Genomic DNA, 22,990 nt, shown 5'->3' with positions numbered 1-22,990 from the left:
TACCAACCGATAACCATACCTTCACTTGCTTAGTGTTGATCTCATGTGAAAACGACATCAACTTGTCGATAGCGTAGGTTGGTGTTGTCGTGGAGAATGGACAAAAACCTGAAGCTTAAAGGGCGCAAGACCGGAGAAAAGCATGAATATTTCAAGTGGCAACGAACGAGGCTGTGATATGAGGGCATGCCTAGGATCCTCTCGCGGCTCATAATTCGCTGGTCCTCATTCCCATAATGCTTGAGATAAAAAGGCAGGCGGCAGTGGATAGGCGCTGTCCCATCCTTGCTCTACGTACTGCGCTTAGGTGCTCTCTTAGACCTGGTTGTCGGTGCAGTGGTCTTAAGACAGCTACAACCCTTGCGCGTCTCTTCATACCCAAAGCCACGTCGCTTGGACCGGTAGCTTATACAGTGCTGGACTCGGAATGGCGACCAGCCACCCCATTGGACTGCATTTCCCTCCTACGACGCTGCCGGTTGTGTCATGACCGTTTGCTGGGTGGTATCGGCAATAAGGACCTAATCAGGATGGCCGGGCCCAGCCCCCCTCAAAAGACTAGCATCACGGGTTTGGGAGACGCAACATTGTCCTGTTCCTGCCATCACCAACACGATGTCTTCACCTGCAAGCATAGACATGTCTTATGGTCTGTCGTCAGCAACTGTGCAACATAGAGCTTACAGGATGTCTACAGTCACCCTTGGTACTTCGGGACTGAAGGTATCAAAGGTTATTCTAGGTTGTGCCGTGTACGGGAGTCCGGATTGGTACAACTGGGTACAGGATGAAGAAGAGAGCATTAAGCAAATCAAGGCAGCGTACATACCTATTCCTCTCTTTCTTCGATCCAAGCCTGATCCCCTCCAAGCTACGATGCTGGAATCAACACTTTCGACACAGCTAATGCAGGCCTTCCTTTCGCCTCCGTCTATATGTGAGCTGACCATAGCCAGATCTACTCCAACGGACAATCCGAGATCGTCTTGGGAAGGGCCATCAAGCAAGAAAATTTACCGCGAGGCGAGATTGTCGTAATGACAAAGGTCCGTCTGTGCTCCCCGAGCGAGCCTGGATTCATACCCGTTGTAGGTATTCCATCCTGTGAGCCGTGATGTGAAAGAGCGCCTCGATGGCAAGGCAGTTGAATACGCCGATGCCCACCGATACGTCAATCAGTACGGCCTCAGTCGCAAGGTTTTTACACGACGTTAGCCTGCTAGCCCGTATGCTCATTGACGAACGCCCAGCATATCTTCGACTCTATCAAGAAGAGCCTGGAGCGTTTACAACTGGATTACATCGACGTCCTGCACTGTCAGGAATATGATACGATAACCCCGATTCATGAGACGGTGAGAGCATTTAGCACGGCAGCCTTGTGACGACCGACTCGAAGGATGACTGCTGATCTGACGTCACCACCGTGACCAGAGCAGCTTTCCGAGTATCAGCTACCTTCTTTGGTCGCCCTCTAGTCGTCTCTTCTGTCAGGGCTTAGCTTCATATTTGTTCTATAGATGAAGGCTCTGCATGACGTGGTCCAAGCAGGTTGGGTCCGATATATTGGAATGTCGAACTGTCGCGCCTGGCAATGTGAGCTATACACTTTTCATTGAAGTAAGATCATTCATATCATTCCATCGATTTTCTAGTCCATGTTATGCAAAGTGAATTTTCCATCCGTGAGAGGACAGGATTGACACTGACGAGCTGTCTAGACTATGCAGTCGCTAATAACCTCACGCCGTTTATCTCGATGCAGAATGATTATAATATTCTCTATCGCGAAGATGAGCATGAGATGCTGCCTACTTTAAAAGTTCGTATTTTAATCAGATATTGGGTTCTTTATTTGATGATTTATCAAAGTATTTTGGCATCGGGTCCATCCCGTGGACCTCACTTGCTCGCGGGGCGTTGGTCATGACACTTGAAGAACAACTCGCACTTCCCTTTGATGGCAGGCAAGTCTCACATCCTCTTCCCCGATTCCCAACTCATATTCTAGCATAGGATTCCAGGAGGACGTAAAGATTGGCACAATGTGATCATTGCCAGGTAACACGACGGTGAAGTTAACCATCCCAAGTTCTACTGACATTGTGAAAAGGGTTGAAGAGATAGCCCTCCAAAAGAATATCTCCATGACCCAGGTCGCAATAGCATGGTCCATCGGTCGAAAATGTAGGCGTCAAGGAAATGTGATATTCATTCTCTTATATCCGTTAGGTGTTTCTGCTCTGGTTATCAATGCTCCTGCGACTGAGCAACTTTTGGATGCTATTGGTGCGCCGCTCTTTTGTCATTTCTCATTTCTATCTGAATCATTATATGTAGGTGGTATAGATGTGGTACTGACCGCAGAAGAGATGCAGTATCTGGAAGAGCCGTATCTTCCTCAGATGCTTCGTCACTGAATATTGGATATGCGATACTGTCTGCACAATGATAGCTAAAGCGCTTCATAAAAAAAAAGTTCGTCTCACCTATCTGAATATCGTTTCGTCTTCTTGTATTTGTATCACTGGCAGGAATGAATGAATTCACGACCAAGTATTGGTCCGTGTGTTGCCTGTTCTCCCGAAATCGTGATACCGCACTGAGAACACCCGGAGAACCATGTGAGTTGAAGGACCCACATATACTATACTATTTGAAGTTAGTACGCCACACCTTGGAATGCAGAAATAAGTGAAATCGGGGAACGCGAAAGAAATTATTAAGGCTCCGTTTTTTGCGTCCTTCGGGATCCCCGAATCAGCTTGATATAAGAGACAGATGGGTAATAGTGAAAGGCACCTTGGAAATATTTGTAACCCGACCACCCCCCTGCTCTATCCGAGTGTCGACCTCCCTGGTCTGACTGCGACTATTTTTGTTGCTTCTAATCTGGACATAGAAATAAGCGGGAGGCACCTCATTATAAGTTCGCGAATTCTTACAGTTTGGAAAGGGTTGGGAGGGATTACAAGGATCATCGATTTGAGATGGTTGATTAGATCATACGAACCATTACGCATCTTTCCCAGCAGTATCGATGTCCACCATCATCGATACTTGCGGGGTGCCATTTGCTTGACCCTCTCCCTCAAATGGCCTCCGAGCGTCTCTCGTTAAGGTCACAGACTTCTCTGCCCCCTCAGTGATTTCTGTTGTCTGTGTTCCGTCGCAATACCACCACACTATGACGAAGGAGGCGATGTCGCAAGCGCTTGATGCTGCGACTCCCTTGGCCAAAGGCCCAGCCTAAGGCAACTTGACTCCGGGTCAAGACTCAAGTTACTTGAGACAAACTCGTAGCTCACTGGCTCACTAGATCAGCGCCTGTCATGGTTTATGATCTTCGTTCTTTTTGCTTTTTATCTATCTTCACCTCCCTATTGCCGAGGCCGTGAGGGAGTACTCATGACGGGGCTTGACCAAAGCGGCAGAGCATAGGGTTGGTTCGGTCCCGTAGCAGCTAAATATCATTATTCCTTAGGAAAGAAGGAAGTAGATTTTATTATACCCTTAAATAGCTTGCTGTAGTACGGACGTCGTTGTGTTCCTGTTCAGGAGCACCGACGACTAATAAAATCTACTTTCCTTCCAGGTTTGGCGACTGTGAGGGCGATCAGCGGATTCGTGACGATGTTTGCCGGATTCGACCTCTGCATGGAATCGATCTCTTGCATAGCAAAACCCTCTTGCCGATGCAGTCAGGCCTGTCTGCGTTACCGCTGACACTGCCATTAAATTTCAGGGAGCATCGATAGGGCGTTTGAAACCTTGAACAGATGGATAGACTACTAGTGGTGAGTAGCGAACTGTTCTTGTCCGAGGGGTCGTACCTATGTCATCTCCTAGCCAACGACACGATTCTGAACTGTTTTCACGTTCGCCACCTGGCATAATACCGTTGGCACGACTGTGTTCTTCATCACAACACCAATAACTGCCAGACCGTCACGATGGAGTCGAATTGCTCCATAGTTCGCAACGCAATGAGACGATTGTTACTAAGCCCAGGATGCACGCAAAGCGGCGAGCGAGAACATGCGCGTCACGGTCATGTTAGCCTACTTATTAGGATGCCTCACCTAGGCATAATACCTGCGCCAGGTGAGAGAATATTTCCCTCATCAATACCGACTGATGACCTTACCTTGACTTAGTAGTGCTTATCTTCTGAAACGATATTAGCTCTTCGATGGTGTACCACCGGTATTGTCGTGAAGAATGGACGCGAACTTGGCGGAGCGCAAACTTGAACATTTCTAGCAGAAACGAATGGACCTATGGCGTAGAGGGGCACCCGCGAGTATTCTCCCATCCCCTCACATGCGAATCACAGAGCGTCATTCAGATTCCTTATTGCTTTTGAGCCGGACTGGATAAAACGTCGCGAGTGTCAGTTCAGCTTTGCACTTTTGCAGTGGCACTTGGGTGCTCTAACAGACCTAGTTATCAGTACGGCGGTCTTTGGGAGACTTACATCCTGACGTGTCCGTTCATCCCTTAACGAAATCGCTTGCCTGGAACTGAACGGCAATCTGCATGGTGCCAAGCCCAACTGAACAACTGGCGACTTCATTATTGGTAGACTGCTTTCCAGTCCTACGGCACTGTCGGTTGTGTTATAGTTCATTTTGGTGGTGCTACCGGCACCAAGGTCCCAATCAGGATGGCCGGGTCCATAGCCGCCCGCCCTCCCATGGATGGTGGGAGATGCAGAATCGTCTTCTTCCAGTCCTCACTAACGTGATGTCTTCACCTGCAAGCACAGAAATGTCTTACGGTTCGTCGTCAGCAACTGTGCAACATAGAGCTTACAGGATGTCTACAGTCACCCTTGGTACTTCGGGATTGAAAGTATCGAAGGTTGTCCTCGGTTGTGCTGTGTACGGGAGTCCGGATTGGTACAACTGGGTACAGGATGAAGAAGAGAGCATTAAGCAAATCAAGGCAGCGTACATACCTATTCCTCTCTTTCTTCGATCCAAGCCTGATCCCCTCCAAGCTACGATGCTGGAATCAACACTTTCGACACAGCTAATGCAGGCCTTCCTTTCGCCTCCGTCTATATGTGAGCTGACCATAGCCAGATCTACTCCAACGGACAATCCGAGATCGTCTTGGGAAGGGCCATCAAGCAAGAAAATTTACCGCGAGGCGAGATTGTCGTAATGACAAAGGTCCGTCTGTGCTCCCCGAGCGAGCCTGGATTCATACCCGTTGTAGGTATTCCATCCTGTGAGCCGTGATGTGAAAGAGCGCCTCGATGGCAAGGCAGTTGAATACGCCGATGCCCACCGATACGTCAATCAGTACGGCCTCAGTCGCAAGGTTTTTACACGACGTTAGCCTGCTAGCCCGTATGCTCATTGACGAACGCCCAGCATATCTTCGACTCTATCAAGAAGAGCCTGGAGCGTTTACAACTGGATTACATCGACGTCCTGCACTGTCAGGAATATGATACGATAACCCCGATTCATGAGACGGTGAGAGCATTTAGCACGGCAGCCTTGTGACGACCGACTCGAAGGATGACTGCTGATCTGACGTCACCACCGTGACCAGAGCAGCTTTCCGAGTATCAGCTACCTTCTTTGGTCGCCCTCTAGTCGTCTCTTCTGTCAGGGCTTAGCTTCATATTTGTTCTATAGATGAAGGCTCTGCATGACGTGGTCCAAGCAGGTTGGGTCCGATATATTGGAATGTCGAATTGTCGCGCCTGGCAATGTGAGCCATACACTTTTCATTGAAGTAAGATCATTCATATCATTCATCGATTTTCTAGTCCATGTTATGCAAAGTGAATTTTCCATCCGTGAGAGGACAGGATTGACACTAAAGAGCCATACTAGACTACGCAGTCGCCAATAACCTCACGCCGTTTATCTCGATGCAAAATGATTATAATATTCTCTATCGCGAAGATGAGCATGAGATGCTGCCTACTTTAAAAGTTCGTATTTTAATCAGATATTGGGTTCTTTATTTGATGATTTATCAAAGTATTTTGGCATCGGGTCCATCCCGTGGACCTCACTTGCTCGCGGGGCGTTGGTCATGACACTTGAAGAACAACTCGCACTTCCCTTTGATGGCAGGCAAGTCTCATATCCTCTTTCCCGATTCCCAACTCATATTCTAGCATAGGATTCCAGGAGGACGTAAAGATTGGCACAATGTGATCATTGCCAGGTAACACGACGGTGAAGTTAACCATCCCAAGTTCTACTGACATTGTGAAAAGGGTTGAAGAGATAGCCCTCCAAAAGAATATCTCCATGACCCAGGTAGCCATAGCGTGGACCCTTGGTCGAGAATGTAGGTCACAAGTAATGTGATATTCATTCTCTTATATCCGTTAGGTGTTTCTGCTCTGGTTATCAATGCTCCTGCGACTGAGCAACTTTTGGATGCTATTGGTGCGCCGCTCTTTTGTCATTTGTCATTTCTATCTGAAACATTATATGTAGGTGGTAGAGATGTGGTACTGACCGCAGAAGAGATGCAGTACCTGGAAGAGCCGTATCTTCCTCAGGTGCTTCGCCACTGAGTATAGGGCAGGCAAATACTATCTTCTTCATGGCTACCAACAGTTTTACTCAAAAAATATCATTCGTCTCACGTATCTCTGTAATGTTTCGTGTTGTTTTCGTAGCTATCCAAAATGAATATACGTGCCAATTATCTGTCCATGCGTTCTATTTGCCTATTACTCCTTAGAAAAAATGTACACCGCCGGGCTCCGCGCTATAAGGTGCTATAGATTCTGATGTACCTATGCACTAAGTAGGGGCCAGGTTAGTTAATGAGATGCGTCTAAGAGATCGAATTGAAATGCGTAATCGACTTGTCGTCGCTCCTTTTGTGGGGAACCCGCTTAGTTCTATCAAAAAAGTTCTTCGACACAAAATACTGTGAGCACGATGAATGTTGTACTTGCGTTATACATTGTAGCTGTCTTTTCGGTGTTCGGATGACCAGTAACATGGCAAGAAATGAGCAGAAAGCTCCTACTCGTCGATATAGCCATGAAAATCGCTGTCTGAAGATACCCTGTCGTGGAGTGAGAGATCGCAATATTCACAAAAATATTTGATCCGGGTCATCACTACAAGCTCAGTTTGTGCACCACCATCCCAAGAGATATTCAATTCTCCAGGAGCATCAACAAGAGCATTTGGATCCTCGAACGTTGAGAAGCTAGGTCGATACAAGGGGAGAGTGGCGAATCTGGTTTTTTTCCCAAGGAATCTTGAGCATTTTCGATCCACCCGTCGGGAAAGGATTACCAGAAATTACGGCTCTGAACTGTCATGCATCATCGGCGACTTCTCGTTCATCGAGAACGAACATAATATTGTCAGAAATGGAATGATTAGACGTCGAGAGACCGTTTGACCACAAGATATAATGGGAGTTGAGCTGACTGGTGCTGGCAGCGTGCCACGGTGGAAAGTCAGTGGGCTATACGGTGGCTGGCTGGCTGGCGACCAGCAGCGTTATGGGTGGTTGCGTTACGTCACGGCCCTTCCCGTTGAGTCATGGTGGTCAATCGCTGGACTAGCCTCAAGGTGCGAGAGCTGACCGAGATCCGTCGCTAGGTCGACTCCAATGGACAATATGTGATCGTCCTAGGCAAGACCAGCAAGCAGGAAATTTTACCACGAAATGAGATTGTCGTAATGACAAAAGTCCGTTTGTGCTCCCCAAGCGAGCCACATTGTAGGTATTCCATCCTGTGAGTCATGATATGCGACTCTATCACGAGCCTGGAGCGTCTACAGCCAGATTACATCGATGGAATACGACACGAGAACCTCGATCTACGAGACGGCGAGAGCATTTGGCATGGTTGAGGACGTGTGAGGACCGACTTGGAAAGGCGACAACTGATCTGATGTCCCCACAGTGACCGGGAGCAGCGTTATCTATTCCATAATTCCGAATATATGAGGCTTTTTGTATCGAAGACACCCAACTTCGAACCCCGAGCATTAATTCGAAAGCTGACACCGTTTCTATGGGGAGGGCGGTCGACATGCAGCCTGACCGTCATACGCTAGGCAATCACCTTGCACGTGTGGTTCATCCTCCTTTCGCCTACAGGTTGGATGAATCCCCAATATAGCCTGTTGTTCTACATCGGAACGGAGCAGTCCTATGGGAGGCACAACATACACAAGCGAACACCTCCGGCAGATACGGCTTTCAAAAACTTGTATTCATATATCACGTAGGTCAATGCTACGATATCATCGCGTATTTCCGAGTGCAAACGTGGGTACCGGTGCTGGGAGTTGTTGTCACCGCGATTTTCGTCAGACCGCAACGTCAGTTCGTGGTGGAGGAAGCTGCAACATGGGAGCGAGCGAATCATCACGCGAGGGTCCACGTCGTAAGAAAAAAATTATCGGCTCGCTCCGCTTCCATACGACGCGAAGCTTGACTCCCTTGGTACCAGCGGAGTACTTTAGCGGTCGTGATAGACCAGCTCTCGAACCGAAAGCGATGCGTGGAAAATGCCTTGCTCCAATGGTGTTAAGACACGGGTTCTTTGTCGTACAAGATATGCCAAGAATATTCGTTCAAGAGGCTTGACCTTTGGCTCATGTCAGAAAAATAATTCTAGCAATGAAAAAATTCACATACTCGTACCTCATTACGGTTCAAGGCTGATTTCTCGTTTCTGCCTTGGCTGGTAGTCTAGATGGCAGAGAGGACGATGCACTGTGTACGTAAGTAGTGTCTTGAGTCTTGACACTCTCTGAACTGATTGCTGGGACTCTCATCGTTCGATCTTGGCTTCGTACTATCACCGTGACTCTGGAAAAACGGTTAGAGAGGGAAACATGACGGCAAAAGGGCGCCGGAGAGCGGCACCTTGAGTTTTGGACGCGAAATCCCAGGGATCCTCTGCGGTAGGGGAACAGGAACATTATTCCACGGTCCAACGCTCCAGCGCGTGCATGTCGGCGCCAAGTGGTTCGACCGCCGGGAATGTCCATACTCGTAGAGGTATGAAAACTCCACCGATGTCCATGAGTTCGAGTGCAGATCCATCGGTGTGAACAGTACGTAGGCAATAGTACGTCTGCGACCGGTCCAGGCATTCGAATGCAACCTCTTCATGACTGATGCTTTCCCACTGAAACATCTGCGGCAACAATCTGTACGTCCATCGTTGTTCTGAGAAATGATGGAGGATGATGGCGTAATTTCTATTTCCATCGGTGAGAGAGAGCTACCCAATAAGGTCAGCAGCGGGCCCAAGCAGTCAAGGGACGAAACTCGAATGTTCACCTTTCGAGGGTTGTTCTGCGACTATCCGGTTCGGAAGTTCCCAGGTAGAGCATTGGATCCTGGTTGCTGTGCAAAAATGGTTAATGAACGACATTTTCTTGTGGTTGATCTCCAATACACATTCATAGTAAGTATCCTGAGAGAGAGCCTACCCTGCGATTGATACATGCGCATATATGCAGCTGTCTTACGTATTGGCACCCAAAAGGTCAGACTATTTTGGAGCAATAGTTAATAAGATAACAGCGGCTGCCTCTGAAGTATTTTCGGACGATGCTAGCAGAGGAAGGGCGGGCAACGAGAGTGAATTCGTGCCGGTTGTTCGACGGTGCTGGCGGTACAGGAAAAGGGAAGTGCAAGCCGCACTTCGTCATCGACTGATTTCGTGGACGCGAGCGATTATGTAAGCTTTCCAACTTAACTACTACACGACGCGTCATGGCCATCTGGAAGACGACTGACCTCCCATCCCAACTGCAATATCTGTCTCAGGCTCAAGTGAGTGCATATGGAATTTGCTAACGTGCGAAAGCCAGTTTGAAGCGTAGACTCGACCAGGTTTTGTCGCAAAAGGACAGATTAGAGACGGAAGGAACGTTGATTCAAGAATTGTCGGCTGGCTGTTCGTCTACGACGGCATTGAGAGAGATCTACTCATGCCTCATATTTGTGCTATAAACTAATCGGCAATGGACCGCGGCCATCAAACATCATTGGGAACTTGAAACCCTCTCCCGAAAACTATTGCCAGGCAAGCGCCAACGCGCGTACACCTATGGAATCTGAGAGCAATTCCTCACTTACGGCAGGCTCCGGCTCAAGATGGTTACCGTTGTATTATAATCAAAGTATGGGACGGCGATAGTATCTTAAAGAATCCCGAGCTCCTCTAAAACGCCACCAAAGGGAGCAGCGATTGGCTTGAATGGGATGACTGCCAGTGCACTCACATTATCTCCGACTCGACTATTCTCAATGTCACCGGGGCCGACTGGAGGAGAAGGCGGTACAGAATTGATTCGTGAAAGTTTTCGTCCACTACATTTTTCTTTCATATAACCATACCGCCAGTACTTGGACAGTTCTCAAGCGGTTCGAATATGAATCTCTCTTCCCCGAGCTTAATGGAGTGGCATACATCGTTTGAGCAATGTCTTCACTTTCGCACCAAAGATGCATAACCACTGTGATATGTTGCAGTCGCATCGTGTATTCTCAAATTCTAGGGGCGATCAATAATGAGATTATCTTCTAGGGAGACTAAGACTCCAATCGCTATCGAGTGGAAATCCCTGTACCACAGCTCATGTTCAATGCAGGTGCCCGACGCGAGATTGAATTCGCTAATTCCTCATCCCAAGATCTTTCCCTGCCACCCCCTCGGTATCCGGAACTCCATGCTGCGTGCTTTAGAGTGGTGCGGCAGAGTATGTAGAGAGAATTCTTGGGGACGAGGATGATGCGCGCCTGGATTATTTCCTGCGTGATGTGGCATGGTCACATCCGGGGACCAAGTTAGTCCTTGAAAACTCGCCCTCCAGTACAGACTCCACATGAGTTCTAAACAAGAAGTTCCTCTGACTATGGATCAGCTCAAATCGACAAATCACCATCACCATTATCGCCGCCGCTGCCTCCTTCAGTTCTTGAAAATTCGCCCTTCGTACAGCCACCACGTGAATCCCAAAAGAGGATAATGGCACTTGAGCCTACGCGTGCCACGGGTCAGCTCGTCTCAACCATGTCTGCCACTTTCCACCACCATCCTGCGATTCTGCTCCGTCACTGCGCACGCCAGCCCCAGCCAGCCCCTTCCAGGACCGCCGACTTCCTCCTCAGGATCACGAGTCACGAAGCCAATCAAGTCAGGCCAGTCCCAGTCCAGCGCGCCAACATGCGCTCTGCAACGTTTACACGCCGCCGCCTCCCGTACCTCCATCACACCGTCAACCAGGGGGTGATCTTGTTCAACAGGAGTGATGCTCCTTTGCTTATAGATAGTATATCTTAGCTAGGTTGAACAAATACTCTTACTTTTTACTACAAGTCCTGTTGTATATGATTTAAATCTTCTGTAAATTGGTAAAAATTCGTCCTAAATTCAGCATTGTTATAATTCCTACTAAGTCAAAATTTTGAACAATGAGTGGCTTGCACGCGTGGAGGACCGAATCCACGTGGATAGCGCCTCAGCCGAACCAGCTCATTGCGTGACTTCCTTTTCAGGTCGTCACATCACGGTAACGGAGGGCGAATTTGAGGCAACTGCCGCCTTCCCCACCCATCAACGTGCCGCCGCCCCACCCCAACGCCACCGGGCCGACTCGCTCAACGTCTGCGATCTCGTCTATTGCGAGGCTAGGACTCAGCCACCAGCGGCTTCTTTGTGACCATCGCCTGTACTGATGTGATGGTCATCTTTGACGCGTCGTGTTGTTGATGCCGCTGGCCTGGGATGAGAATACAAGAGAATACATATATTATATTAGCTTATCACGAGTTCGCAGTGGTACAGCGTGTTCTTAACTATAGTTCTTGAATAAATCCAATCTATCAATCCTTTTCAACGTAAAAAATCCATGTAAGCATTGAGTAATATCTGTGAGAAAGAATCGGGGACTTACATACCCTTGGTGGTGCACTCCGTCACAAAGGCTGTGTCCATTTCCCTCGTAAATATGTAATGTAATCATCTACTAGGACGCACAAAGTTCGTCGCCTGACTTTGCGGACAAAACGGGGGCCCAAGGTCGCAAGGAAAGTTATTGTCATTCATCCGGAGTTCTGGCTCCGAGTCAAAGTATATCGTAGACTGAACTGCTTCTGCATTTCACCGGACCGCGCTATTCAGCCCATCAATTTTGCGTATACAATACTAGAAAAAATTTCTTCCCAGTAGCCTGTGGTCTTGTGAATCCCACACAAATTACTTGAGCAGGTCCATTACCTTTGCGCGCGAACGGATCTTTCGACGGGTACAATTCAGCGGCAAGCTACGTAAACACCATATTCTGGGCAATGAACACAAGTAGATGATTGTTCAGACTTCTTCAACACAAAACCTTACATGGGTTCCCCGTGTTTCATGTGCGCCTCCAACCAGTGTGAGAAGGACGGTCTTCCTTACATCTCTGGCAGATGTGATCAGGATTCGATGAGTCTAGCATGCGGCATCGACGTTTGCATTGCTTAATATTGACTGGCGTATGCCTTCATGCAGAGCCAGAGAAGTGGATGACTCAGAGCGAAGTATAAAGGCCGAACAGGAGAGTATCCAATGGGTAGGACTCCCGGGGACGAACTGTTCGCCTCAGTAAGGCATCGTCCTGACGTTCATCTCCATCCCTTTGGCGAGACCATTAACATCTGCATGCGACAAGCCCTATTATGTCAAATGTCTGTCTGACTTTCTTCAATCGTTGACATGAAGCTTGCATCTAGGCAGCCTTTACGGCCCTACGTGTGTTAGGCGCAGCAGCAGATATTTTTGAGACACGATCATTCGAGATTTCATCAGTCTCGACCATGACTGGGGTACTTGTGCTTTTCCATCAAATTCCCGCCCAAGCAACGGTATCACCATTGGGTCGAAGTAATGGTTCCCTGAGGATCCATTATTCTGATCATGAGTACAGAATGCCTAGAAATTTTCCCTATTAAATCGATTTATGTTGCAGAATCATCGGTGGTCCCGGCCGAGTTGAAGGATTCTAACGCCCTCGATGAGAACATTCGGACTCGTTGTCATGTCATCGTCGTAAATAACTCTGTTACAATACTGCCTTGACTGAAGAAAAGGATCAACATTCTAAAAGGGTGAAGTAGAGTCAGCTGGTGAGCGCCTTATGCACCATAAAGGCACACAAAGAACTTTTGCCATATTCCGTTGACATAGAAGCACCTTCTGTCATTTTCACCCCTTCGCTGAAGTTCGAATCCAGTCTCCAGTTGCTACCCATCAAGAGTCTAGCGTTGAATACGGATTGTGACAAAGACAGTCCAGACTGAACTTAACGGTTTCTTGGCCGACGTAGGACTCGTGACTAGAGAAAATCGATAGCAGGGCCGCAATGCAAAGGCAACCCAGCCCATACAGTGAGTGAGAGAAAAGAGATGGGGTCTGCGGTCGAAAAGGTAATCGCCCTTGATTTCGAACTCCTAGTCTGATCCGACCAATTACTGTTGCCTTCATCCCATATAATGAAACTTGGTTTGCTATATCTCAACGTCCACCGCACACACGCAGTACACTGACGGATATATGGCGCCGGTGAGTGTTAAAAAAATTGTGCGGCTCGTCGGATTCTTCCCTTAAGAACGACAAAGCAGAGCATCATTGCTCAATGGTCCGGTGTTGGCGGCAGATCCTACCACTGCTGCGGTCCGCGGTGGAACTCCGCCGACACCCCATGGGCAAGTGTGCGAACTTGGGAAAACACCTCATTCTGTAGAGAAGATACCCTAAAAACGACCTCGTCTGCAGGGTACGTATGAGCGAGGTGATGGGACCTCTGTTGTAGCCAGCATTGGTGCAGGCACGTCAGCCTCTGCTCGTCATGATGAATGCGTACCCCGCTTTTTGCGGAAACAAGGCGATATTTTTTCCGATCTGCTAAAGAAAGTTGAATTTGTAGAAGGGTGGTGTCCATTGTAGTGGATCGAGGGAGCGCGATGGCCGCTTCTGGAGCTCGCGCAGGAAAACTATTTCCGTAGGGTCAACCGATGAACTAGCGCCATGACCGTCCATCGAGAACTAGGCACCGGGGAATTAAACACTCCTCTAGGCAGGCCCAAATCCTCTGTTGAAAGCTTGCGGATAAAATTCTTCTCAGACTAAGACTGCCATCAATCAAATTCTGGGGTGTGATCCTCATTGAACCTGGTTGCTCTGCAGTTAGTCAAAAATTTCGTCACAAGGACACGGCTAATGGGCATACCCTTTACCACAGCCACATAGTACCTAATATCACTTGGAGTTCAATCCTCGCGAGAAGACGTACACACATGCCATCTTTTCTCTATCGGTGTAGGACATGCGGGGAGTCAATGTTGGATGAAAACTTGCACATTTAGATCTGGACGATGCAGCAATTGCCTGGGCCTCGGCGTGAGAGGATGGGCTGCTTTCAAGCATAAGCGCATCATACCGCATTACTGAAAAATGAATATATCCATGCCTTTTAAGGCTTGGAACGTGAAGAGTTTATGATATAGGATTCGGAATACCGTTCTGGTACAGAGTGCCATTGAAAGGGTTCCTTCGAGTTGCACGTCGCTTTCGCTGGGTTGAAATGAACTACCTGGTGACTGGATCGACCTTTGCTTCGTAGATCTCTCATGCTCTAGCTCCTGCATGCAACCCTGGGATCCGTGGTCCAAGATGAAAGTTCGAAGCGAAGAGTTGCCTGGATGACTTAAAACGAACGATGTCATCTTAAGCCTGAAACCCGATTTAAGTATATGTACTTCCTTTTGAGCTTATGCCGAAGAGAAGGTTGGGTCGCCTCCGAGGACCTGCAGTGTAAATATACCGAAGATGCGACCTTTATAATGCTCACCCAAGAGGCTGAACGCACCAATAAAAACACTCTTCGGTTGTACTTCGCTTCTGCAATGTCTTCTTCAGCATGCCCTATGGTTGGTCTCCAACAATTCTGTTCTTTCTGCTCACAGGTCATCTTAGTTACCCTTGGTGCGTCGGGATTGAAGGTGTCGAGGATTATCCTCGGTTGTGCCGCATGAGTCCCGATTGGTTCAATTGGGTGCAAGACGAAGAGGAGAGCATCAGACAAATTAAGGCGGCGTACGTAATAATTCATTTTCCTCTCAGATCTCCGATATTCATCTTGCGCTGTGCTACTGGCTTATAGCTACGATGCTGGAATTAACGATTTTGACACCGCCAATGTACAAGATATGTACATAATTTTATCAGTTCATTTTGTTCATCTTTTGCATAGATATATTCCAACGGTCAATCGGAGGTGGTCTTGGGAAAGGCTATCAAGGAACACAAGTTTTCGCGGGACAAAATCGTTGTAATGACCAAGGTATGCTTATCAATGACAGATGGCATATATTGACGTAACAAATCTTCCTAGGTTTTCACCCAGTCTCGCGACACATGAACGAGCGCATCGATGGCAGGGCAGCAGCTTACGTCGATTCCATTGGATATGTGAACCAGTACGGGCTCAGTCGTAAGGTGTTCGGAGCCCTATTTTCCGCCGCCTGTAATCTCACCTGTATTCCAGCATATTTTCGATTCAGTCAAAAAGAGCTTGGAGCTTCTGCAGCTGGACTATGTCGACATCCTTCACTGCCACCAATTTGACTCCTTGACTCCAATCTATGAAACGATCTGCGACTCTCAACTCACCCATATCTTATCAAGTTCCAATAGATGCAAGCCCGTCATGACGTAGTAAAAGCCGGATACGTTCGGTATATTAGGATGTCGAACTATCGCGCTTGGCAATGTAGGCGACTTGATGATCGATACAGCTTCATACTGACATCATCCTTCTCGCGTATAGTCCGTGTTATGCAAAGTAAGGTTATTGAGTCAAAAAATAGAACACTGAAGTTTTGCATCTCCAGACTATGTGCTGCACAATCGTCTTACGCCTTTTATTTCAATGCAGAATGACTATAACCATCTCTACCGTGAAGACGAGGACGAGATGTTCCCAACGCTAACGGTTCATATTGTGTAAAAACCAGATAACATCCCTTATGATAGTTCCAGCATTTCGGGGTTGCTTCTGTACCTTGGTCAGCACTCGCTCGTGGAGCACTTGTGATGCCCCTCAGCCGGCAGCTTGCGTTGCCTAATGACGATAGGTATCTTTCCTTTATGATCGCTTCTTCCACCGTCCATGATGCGTTGCAGAATCGTTGGAGGCCGCCAGGAATGGCACAATACGACCATCAGTAGGTAGCTCGAGTTTTGACGTCTTCGTCTGTTTTTCACTCACAATTTTCACTTAGGGTGGAGGAGATAGCTGAGCGAAGGCATATCACTATGACACAAGTGGCCATAGCATGGTCTTTGGCTCGAGAAGGTATGGCTTGGTGACTGCAGTCTCTCGTTATATTGTACTGGGGTACATCGTTCAGGAATTTGTGCCTTGGTTGTCGGCGCGTCTTCGACCGATCATCTCCTGAATGCCTTGGGTATCACATTCCTTCTCTTCTTGCCTTCGCACGGATGTAATCATTAATGAATATCCACAGACGGTATAAACGTAACACTAACACCGGGAGAAATTCAGTATGTAGAAGAGCTATACACTCCGCAAAGACTTCGGCGTTAATGTAAACATGTCCTGTTTTCACTCGGCGGAACTTAACTACGGGCTCGATGGTGTGAGCAGGGCTGCACGTGTAACGCTGTCTAAATTCACATACTTCTATTGATGTAGAGGTGTTAAATATCGTACATTTGTTCTTTCCTTTCTCAGTTTTGTTGTCCATCCGTTGATCGTTGTCAGGAAGGAGAATACTATGAAACGATGCATGTGGATAAGGTACAAATCTGCACAGTGTACTCAGAAAATTCAAGAGAACGACTGAAAAAAGAGAAAATAATGCGACGGGAAGCTATACCTGTAGTTTAGGCCGTTTCACCAATATATGGCGTTTCAAGCCTGGAAGTAAGTTGGACCAGGTGAAGAACTACTGTTCCGAGTCCCGACGGTAGTAATAGATTGTCTCTTATTTTGGCAAGTCAATAGGCGGCCATTGGGCGGAAGCCGCAGAGGACTTCCGGGTGTCTAGATCGTCTGTGCCTCTTGGATAATCAATCCATTCAAAGGTAACACTGTGATCGTAAGATATTTAAATAAAACGCCTCAGAAAAAATTCAGGCTTTTTGGGTTTACTGTATCCAAGCCCAGACGCTTCCTGGAATTTTCGTTTCCTTTTTCTGCTATTCGACGTGGACCCTTGTCTCTTGAGGGAAGGTCGGACCCAGGGGCTGTGATGCTCAGGTACTTCGGGCTACGACTGCAAGGTTGTCATGAGAGACACTGCTAGGAGAGGATTAATTGAGATCTAAATTGAATAAAGGAATGGAAGTTCTCCGTGTATTTTCAGACTCTGGAGTCGGCCCGACACAAGCAAAATGGTGCTAGTTACGTTTAGCGGCGGTGTTGTGCGACTTTAGTCTCCATATCTAGGTTGAGACACCATACAAACAATAATAATTCATAATCTCGAGATAATTAGTGTCGCAGATGGGATATCAGTGATGAATCCACGTTCAACAAAGATGCAATCGTGAAGTTGCACGAAAAGGAAGGAGCTAAGATTAGCACGTGATGGCGTTTGGCAAAACAGCGCTACTAGTCCTCCAGCGCACTTTTTCATGAACAGTGCAGTAAAAGTAAATGCGACAAGGCAACTTTGACAGTGAAATTTGATATGCTGCTGTCAACAAAGGTTTATTTGGCTGTTGCGCCCGCTTACGGTCCCAGTATCTGCCGACGGGGGCACTACCTGCAGAAAAATTCGCGCCCCGATCCTGAGGACAACCGCCACATACAGTTTTTTACGGGCCTACAGAGCGCCACTGGTCCCAAGTGTCCTGCTGACAACCGTGACATCCGGTCGTTGGATCCCGTGGCCAATAGCGAATGTCGCGAATAGAATGGGTGAGTCTGTAATGCCTGCCAAATATGCTAACAATGATCGGCAACGTTGTAGGCTCACTGCGCAGGTAGCAGAATGACTAGCCTGGCTCCGTCTACACTATCCAATGGCTACGGTCATGGTGACGCAGCTGGGCAGCTCCAATTTTCCTCATTTTCCTCGCAATGGCGTTGCTAAAATTTAACGGAAGGCATCCGATTGCGGTCAGAGCTGGCTTAGGAACCGAAAGCTTCAGGGGCTTCATCCGCGGGACCAAGATGGCCTAGCAAACTCAGCTCTCCCTTCGCAAGGTTATTGTCAATATTTAGTGGATAATCTTCGCCGACTGAAGGCCTCAACGGTGAACGACCTCAAAGGATGCTCGATGAAGTCCTGGCGTTCCGTGTGCAACATCCTTTCACTTAGATACAGCCACACCAGCCACACGCAGAGGATGGAATTCATTTTCGGAACTACAAGGCTATCCACTCTCTTCGGGTTGAGTGGTACGCTTTGTTCTGGTCTCATATACCTTGTCTTACTAAAGTGCTGCGCCCTAGGTCTACTCTGACTAAGGAAGAGAGGGAGGACTACTTTGCGGCGAACTTGTGTCTTTTAAATGCGCTCGCACAGACAGGCATTGCAGGTACCCTCTCGCGTTATGACGATCTTGTGAAACGATCAATTTCAAGTCCTAGGGGCCTCAACTCATCCCCCCATTAGGTCGGCATCCATGCCCAGCAAAGTAACTTTGAGGACGGTGCTGATCTCTGGCATGTGACCGGACAGTGCGTCGTTTGGTCCCCGACAGCATCAACCGACTGACCTGTGTACCACCTAGATTCTTGGCTGTCGGTTCTAGTTTTTCACCTGCTCTCCGCGTCTCACAGATTTATATGTCAGGTTCATCGATACTATCTGCATATCTTCGAGTCACTTATGCGCAACGAGTGCGGGTACGTCGGCCGTGTAAGTATATCGCTTTGTGCATCTAGCCCGTTTCTCATACCATCATTAAACAGATGCCTTACTGGAACGAAGCCCCTGATGCTGGTGCGTTTAATGAATCCGCTCTCGTAGTGGAATTTGGAGGTGAAGGTTGCAAGGAAAACAACTACGCCGTTGTTGACGGCCCCTTCGCGAATACAACCCTTCATCTTGGTCCTGGGGAGACTAATACACCTCATCTGCTGACACGGAAATGCGACTGGTGGAACTCAACTCGAGTAGGTCAGACTTTCGTTGACGCGGCGAACGCCCGTACCACCTTGGCGGGGTTTCAAAGTCTTCTCTTTGCGACTGTTCATCTCGATGGCCACAATGCCGTTGGTGGGGATGTGAGTTGGCAATTCCATGGGTTCCCATTCGTGCCTAATTTAGAACCGTACCCTTTGTAGATGACAGACATACAAACGGCGCCTAACGACCCGCTTTTTTGGCTACACCATTCATATATAGACTACGCGAGTCTCCTTCGTTTTTGAATCTGGGGACATTTAACTGAGACGTTCATAAAGCTGTGGTGGAAATGGCAGGGTAACAATGAAACAAGGATCTATGATCCCGAGGGAGCGGGCTATGAAACACAAGTAGAGCCTCTTACTGGTTTTGTGGTATGCTCACTCCATCATAAGCAGGCTGAAGCGAGTTGATAACAGGATGTACCAGGAAACCAAGGAAGCAACAGTGTTAAACATGTTTGGTGTCCTACCCAATGGAACCGCGTGTATCCAGTGTTGCCGTATCGCTTCTGAGTTCTCACCTTCCGATAGGTCGGACAAGTCCTAGATACTCAAGGAGACTACCTTTGTTACATTTATACCTGATGTTATCACTGCTCTCTATGTCGCTCGAAATTTCTATAAAGCACAACGATAGAAATCACACCACGAGTTGATTCATCTCGCGTTCAATTCGACGTAATATCTATTTTTGGAAGAGGTACTAGTAGCTACGAACGACAATAATATTCTTCACTCTTGATGGTAGCATGGGCAGCTACTCAGGCTGAAGTAGAGTCTGCGGCCATTAGATTAGGATAGAAATGATGAACGTAGTAGTACCCTCGCTTCACTTCGCAGATTTCTGCTGATCCATCCACGAATCACCTTACAGACACATACGATTTGCCAAGCAAAATCTTTCCGACACACGGACCCACGTTTATTGAACGGAGGCCCTTGATTTTCTAGTCTTGGTAAAGCCTGGAGTCCCAAAATATCCATCGTTTGGCTCTATTAACTTGTGACAATAGGGTCGGCGTTTGTAACCACGGATAAGAGATTACTGATAATTCCTCAGGGTGGGGTCCCATGGGGTCCAGAGTGGTCGCTCACAGTCCTTGCTTTGCGACCAATGAATTGCAGCCTTGTGCCTTCTTTGATCGCATACTTTTTTGGTTAAGAATGACCGGCGTCTTCAGGTTACAGATTGCCTCCATACAAACGAGTCTTGGCTTCTTTAACGCATCGTTGCTCGCAACGCTGACTGCAGAAACTTCGAGACAGTCCGACCGGTCGGAAGCTCTTCACGTATGTATTGATTTGATGATATTTCACGACTTGCTTACTAACATAATTTAGCTTTATGTTGCTTGAGAACAGAAGTCCCTCCATGTTGAAGCTAGCTGTTGAGCCTAATGACTCAGCCCGACTAGACGAGAACGGAGAAATTCGTTGCCGGAACCCTTTCTTCGACAGGCGAGCATTTTAGAATTCTATTCATCCGATCCTAATGCTCATGCCTGCAAGGCGATGTTTCGAGTTGCAGCAGTATTCGTCGATTATCAGTCGCTGGTTAGAACGTCGGCCTGTTTATTGACATAGATTCAGTGTTGTTATTCAACGTTATCGTGGTCTCCAGGCTGATCAGGGCACCATTATCATATCAGGATAATAGTTATACGTGACGCACGAGGACGCGTGCTACTTGCGTTCAGACGCTGGACTTTGCATACTAGAATCCAGCGATGATCGGGGAAAAGGCCAGCCTGGAAGAATTGATTATTCATTGACGCCTGAAAGCTCATCGACCAGCGTCTACTATCTCGATATCGTGATCTACTGGTTTAACAGGTGAAACACAGGCCACAGCTGCAGAAACCTAGGAACCTTTGTTTCGATGGTCGCCTTGTTTTGATATCCACCCGAAAGTTCTGATAAATGGTATACCAGGCTGAGGTAAAATAGCAAGTCTTCTAACCACGCGTAGTGGAACCCTTTTGCAGCATGTGCACGTTAATTTTAACTGCCAACTCTCAAACTTCATTGGCATGGCACAATCTGGTGGAAGTGTCTCGGAGACATCGACGAAATCCGGATCTTTGCCCTCCAGGCGGACCGGTAAGCAGCTATGTGGCCAATCAGTTGATGAATTTCTGTCGGAAAACATCAGGAATAGTGAAGCCGTGGCGTAATACTACTGACGCGCTATTTACTTAATCCCACGGTGTGCTTGACCGTTCTCTTGTACTATTCTGATTTCATATCTTTCTCAGTCGCTCTGTCAATTTAAAGCAAGCCGCGTTTTTTACTTACAACTGAACTAAGAGTCTTGAACTAGTTGGTGAATCAACTTCCTTGTTATACATTCAGATCTCAACAAATTCGACACAAAAAATTGCCAACGCAGTTAAATGATCACTGTCGACATTTAGGCTCTCCAGCGTGAATTCCGGACGACGATATTCTAGTCAAAAACCGCAGCGTCGTCCAAAGCTGGGACTTTTCGATACATCCGCTTCAGATCCGAGAATTCCGGGAGTACAAGCACTTTTGGGCTCCTAAAAACATCAAGCACTGGCGCTTGAGTGACTAAGCGTTCTGCGTTGTGTCTACTTACAGGAAACCGAGAAATTCCATTGAAGAGTAGTAAAGCCTCAGCCTCATCATTTAGGTATTACACCGTCGAAACGCCGCCAGGTCCAAGTTCTGTAGTAGCTTCTCCACGATGGCTCAGTGAAGGTCACTATCGCTTCGCGGTACGCGGTGGTTGATCAATACCGATGTCGACACTGTGGCGCTCCGAAAGCGAAACTGGTTGCAGATCACTTTCAGAATCATCGGCAAGACTCCTTGGCGCGGTCCGGTCTTCCACTACTTGACATATTATTTTCTATTTCACCATTATTTCTGCTTAACTTACTCACCATGACTTGCGATGATTTCTCGGGTCTCCAAGGTACTATTCCCGGAGAAGGATGTTAATCTTAGTAGTAAGTTCTACAGAAGCCTTTCTTTCTCGGTGTTTTATACTGCGAGGCAAGTTTATCCACAATTTTTTTTTTGATCGCCGATCGTTCAACGATCTCACTTTCAGAGTTCTGTGGAAAAATATATTGCAGATCGCATCATTCAACTGTGTCTCTGTGATTAAGAATCTATTGTTGCTCCCTTTCGAAGCCCTGAAATATATGCTGAAGATCCATGACAGCTAGGCAACGAGGCACTACAACTCCACTTGCAAATTGCGAGCTGAAGCCATGGAAAAGCTATTAATATCATTTGTCTGATACGGGTCTTCGCTTTAACGGGACAGAGACGTTTCAAGGAAGAAACAGATGAAATATATCTTATGCTTTACCTGCCGAAACTTGGCCGTTCTCGGTTCTAAGCTGAAGCGCGCAACGTGGCATGCCGAGCCGACTCTAGCACGCTTTTACCCTAATTTGTCAAGGAACCATCGCACGTCGCCTCTTCCAGTACACGGGAAAAAAAACCTCGCAACGCTGCTTTGTAGTTCTTCACATGGTTTACACCTCATAAAGGATAATAGCCGGGCCGCCCCCCGTAATGTCCGTGTCTCGAATGGCAGGCACCAATTTGTTGTGTTCTTTCTCTCTAAGTTTACTTAAGGAATCTATGTCCCCACGAGTCCCCACCCTTGACTGAGGTGAGCAATGGGGTAAGTATAATAACAGTTTTCGATGACGATTTAAATTGATATTTCTCGTCTCGCCCTACTAGCCTGAAGCGCGGATAGTCCACGTCCCTTCACTTCATTTCAGGGATTTTAAGTAGTTTCATTCTAAATGTCATAGAGTAATGTAAGATACTACTTT

The 22,990-nt window shown here is 47.5% G+C and overlaps 5 protein-coding genes across 5 annotated transcripts; all 5 read left to right on the top strand.

The window, feature by feature from the left end:
- Positions 1–639: 639 nt before the first annotated feature.
- On the top strand, positions 640–2,420 carry EV420DRAFT_1265673 (Aldo/keto reductase; the record flags this gene model as incomplete). Its single annotated transcript, XM_060467286.1, has 12 exons — positions 640–821; positions 872–929; positions 957–1,046; positions 1,093–1,197; positions 1,251–1,355; positions 1,521–1,596; positions 1,656–1,670; positions 1,722–1,822; positions 1,873–1,971; positions 2,079–2,187; positions 2,233–2,289; positions 2,341–2,420. The coding sequence occupies 12 exons, from the start codon at positions 640–642 to the stop codon at positions 2,418–2,420; spliced, it is 1,077 nt and encodes a 358-aa protein (XP_060334164.1).
- A 2,350-nt stretch (positions 2,421–4,770) lies between these two features.
- Positions 4,771–6,550, top strand: EV420DRAFT_1265446 (Aldo/keto reductase; the record flags this gene model as incomplete). Its single annotated transcript, XM_060467278.1, has 12 exons — positions 4,771–4,952; positions 5,003–5,060; positions 5,088–5,177; positions 5,224–5,328; positions 5,382–5,486; positions 5,652–5,727; positions 5,786–5,800; positions 5,853–5,953; positions 6,004–6,102; positions 6,210–6,318; positions 6,363–6,419; positions 6,471–6,550. 12 exons carry the CDS (start codon positions 4,771–4,773, stop codon positions 6,548–6,550), a joined length of 1,077 nt encoding a protein of 358 aa, XP_060334163.1.
- Positions 6,551–10,941: 4,391 nt separating this feature from the next.
- EV420DRAFT_1745927 (uncharacterized protein) lies at positions 10,942–11,807 on the top strand. The gene is made up of 2 exons (XM_060480155.1): positions 10,942–11,300; positions 11,527–11,807. The coding sequence occupies exons 1-2, from the start codon at positions 10,997–10,999 to the stop codon at positions 11,688–11,690; spliced, it is 468 nt and encodes a 155-aa protein (XP_060334162.1). The 5' UTR covers positions 10,942–10,996; the 3' UTR covers positions 11,691–11,807.
- Positions 11,808–14,927: 3,120 nt separating this feature from the next.
- EV420DRAFT_1477253 (NADP-dependent oxidoreductase domain-containing protein) lies at positions 14,928–17,101 on the top strand (the record flags this gene model as incomplete). Its single annotated transcript, XM_060469403.1, has 13 exons — positions 14,928–15,103; positions 15,171–15,207; positions 15,261–15,350; positions 15,704–15,779; positions 15,837–15,851; positions 15,901–16,001; positions 16,043–16,233; positions 16,291–16,364; positions 16,420–16,512; positions 16,537–16,573; positions 16,764–16,829; positions 16,855–16,955; positions 17,037–17,101. The coding sequence occupies 13 exons, from the start codon at positions 14,928–14,930 to the stop codon at positions 17,099–17,101; spliced, it is 1,122 nt and encodes a 373-aa protein (XP_060334161.1).
- Positions 17,102–18,834: 1,733 nt separating this feature from the next.
- On the top strand, positions 18,835–19,915 carry EV420DRAFT_1525493 (uncharacterized protein). Its single transcript, XM_060472381.1, has 5 exons — positions 18,835–18,900; positions 18,954–19,268; positions 19,329–19,394; positions 19,449–19,544; positions 19,600–19,915. The coding sequence occupies exons 1-5, from the start codon at positions 18,871–18,873 to the stop codon at positions 19,717–19,719; spliced, it is 627 nt and encodes a 208-aa protein (XP_060334160.1). The 5' UTR covers positions 18,835–18,870; the 3' UTR covers positions 19,720–19,915.
- The last annotated feature ends 3,075 nt before the right edge of the window (positions 19,916–22,990 follow it).

The sequence above is a fragment of the Desarmillaria tabescens genome (assembly GCF_030435595.1).
Source record: "Desarmillaria tabescens strain CCBAS 213 chromosome Unknown EV420scaffold_9, whole genome shotgun sequence".
Classification (NCBI taxonomy): domain Eukaryota; kingdom Fungi; phylum Basidiomycota; class Agaricomycetes; order Agaricales; family Physalacriaceae; genus Desarmillaria; species Desarmillaria tabescens.
This window is presented reverse-complemented; position numbering and strand designations above follow the sequence as displayed.

Bases quoted from the DNA above. Each gene is read 5' to 3' on its own strand.
- EV420DRAFT_1745927 (XM_060480155.1), top strand. From the start codon at position 10,997: ATGGCACTTGAGCCTACGCGTGCCACGGGTCAGCTCGTCTCAACCATG. The intron at 11,301-11,526 runs GTATATCTTAGC...CTTCCTTTTCAG, and splicing joins TGCTCCTTTGCTTATAGATA to GTCGTCACATCACGGTAACG.
- EV420DRAFT_1525493 (XM_060472381.1), top strand. From the start codon at position 18,871: ATGCGCAACGAGTGCGGGTACGTCGGCCGT. The intron at 18,901-18,953 runs GTAAGTATATCG...ATCATTAAACAG, and splicing joins AGTGCGGGTACGTCGGCCGT to ATGCCTTACTGGAACGAAGC. The intron at 19,545-19,599 runs GTATGCTCACTC...AGGATGTACCAG, and splicing joins AGCCTCTTACTGGTTTTGTG to GAAACCAAGGAAGCAACAGT.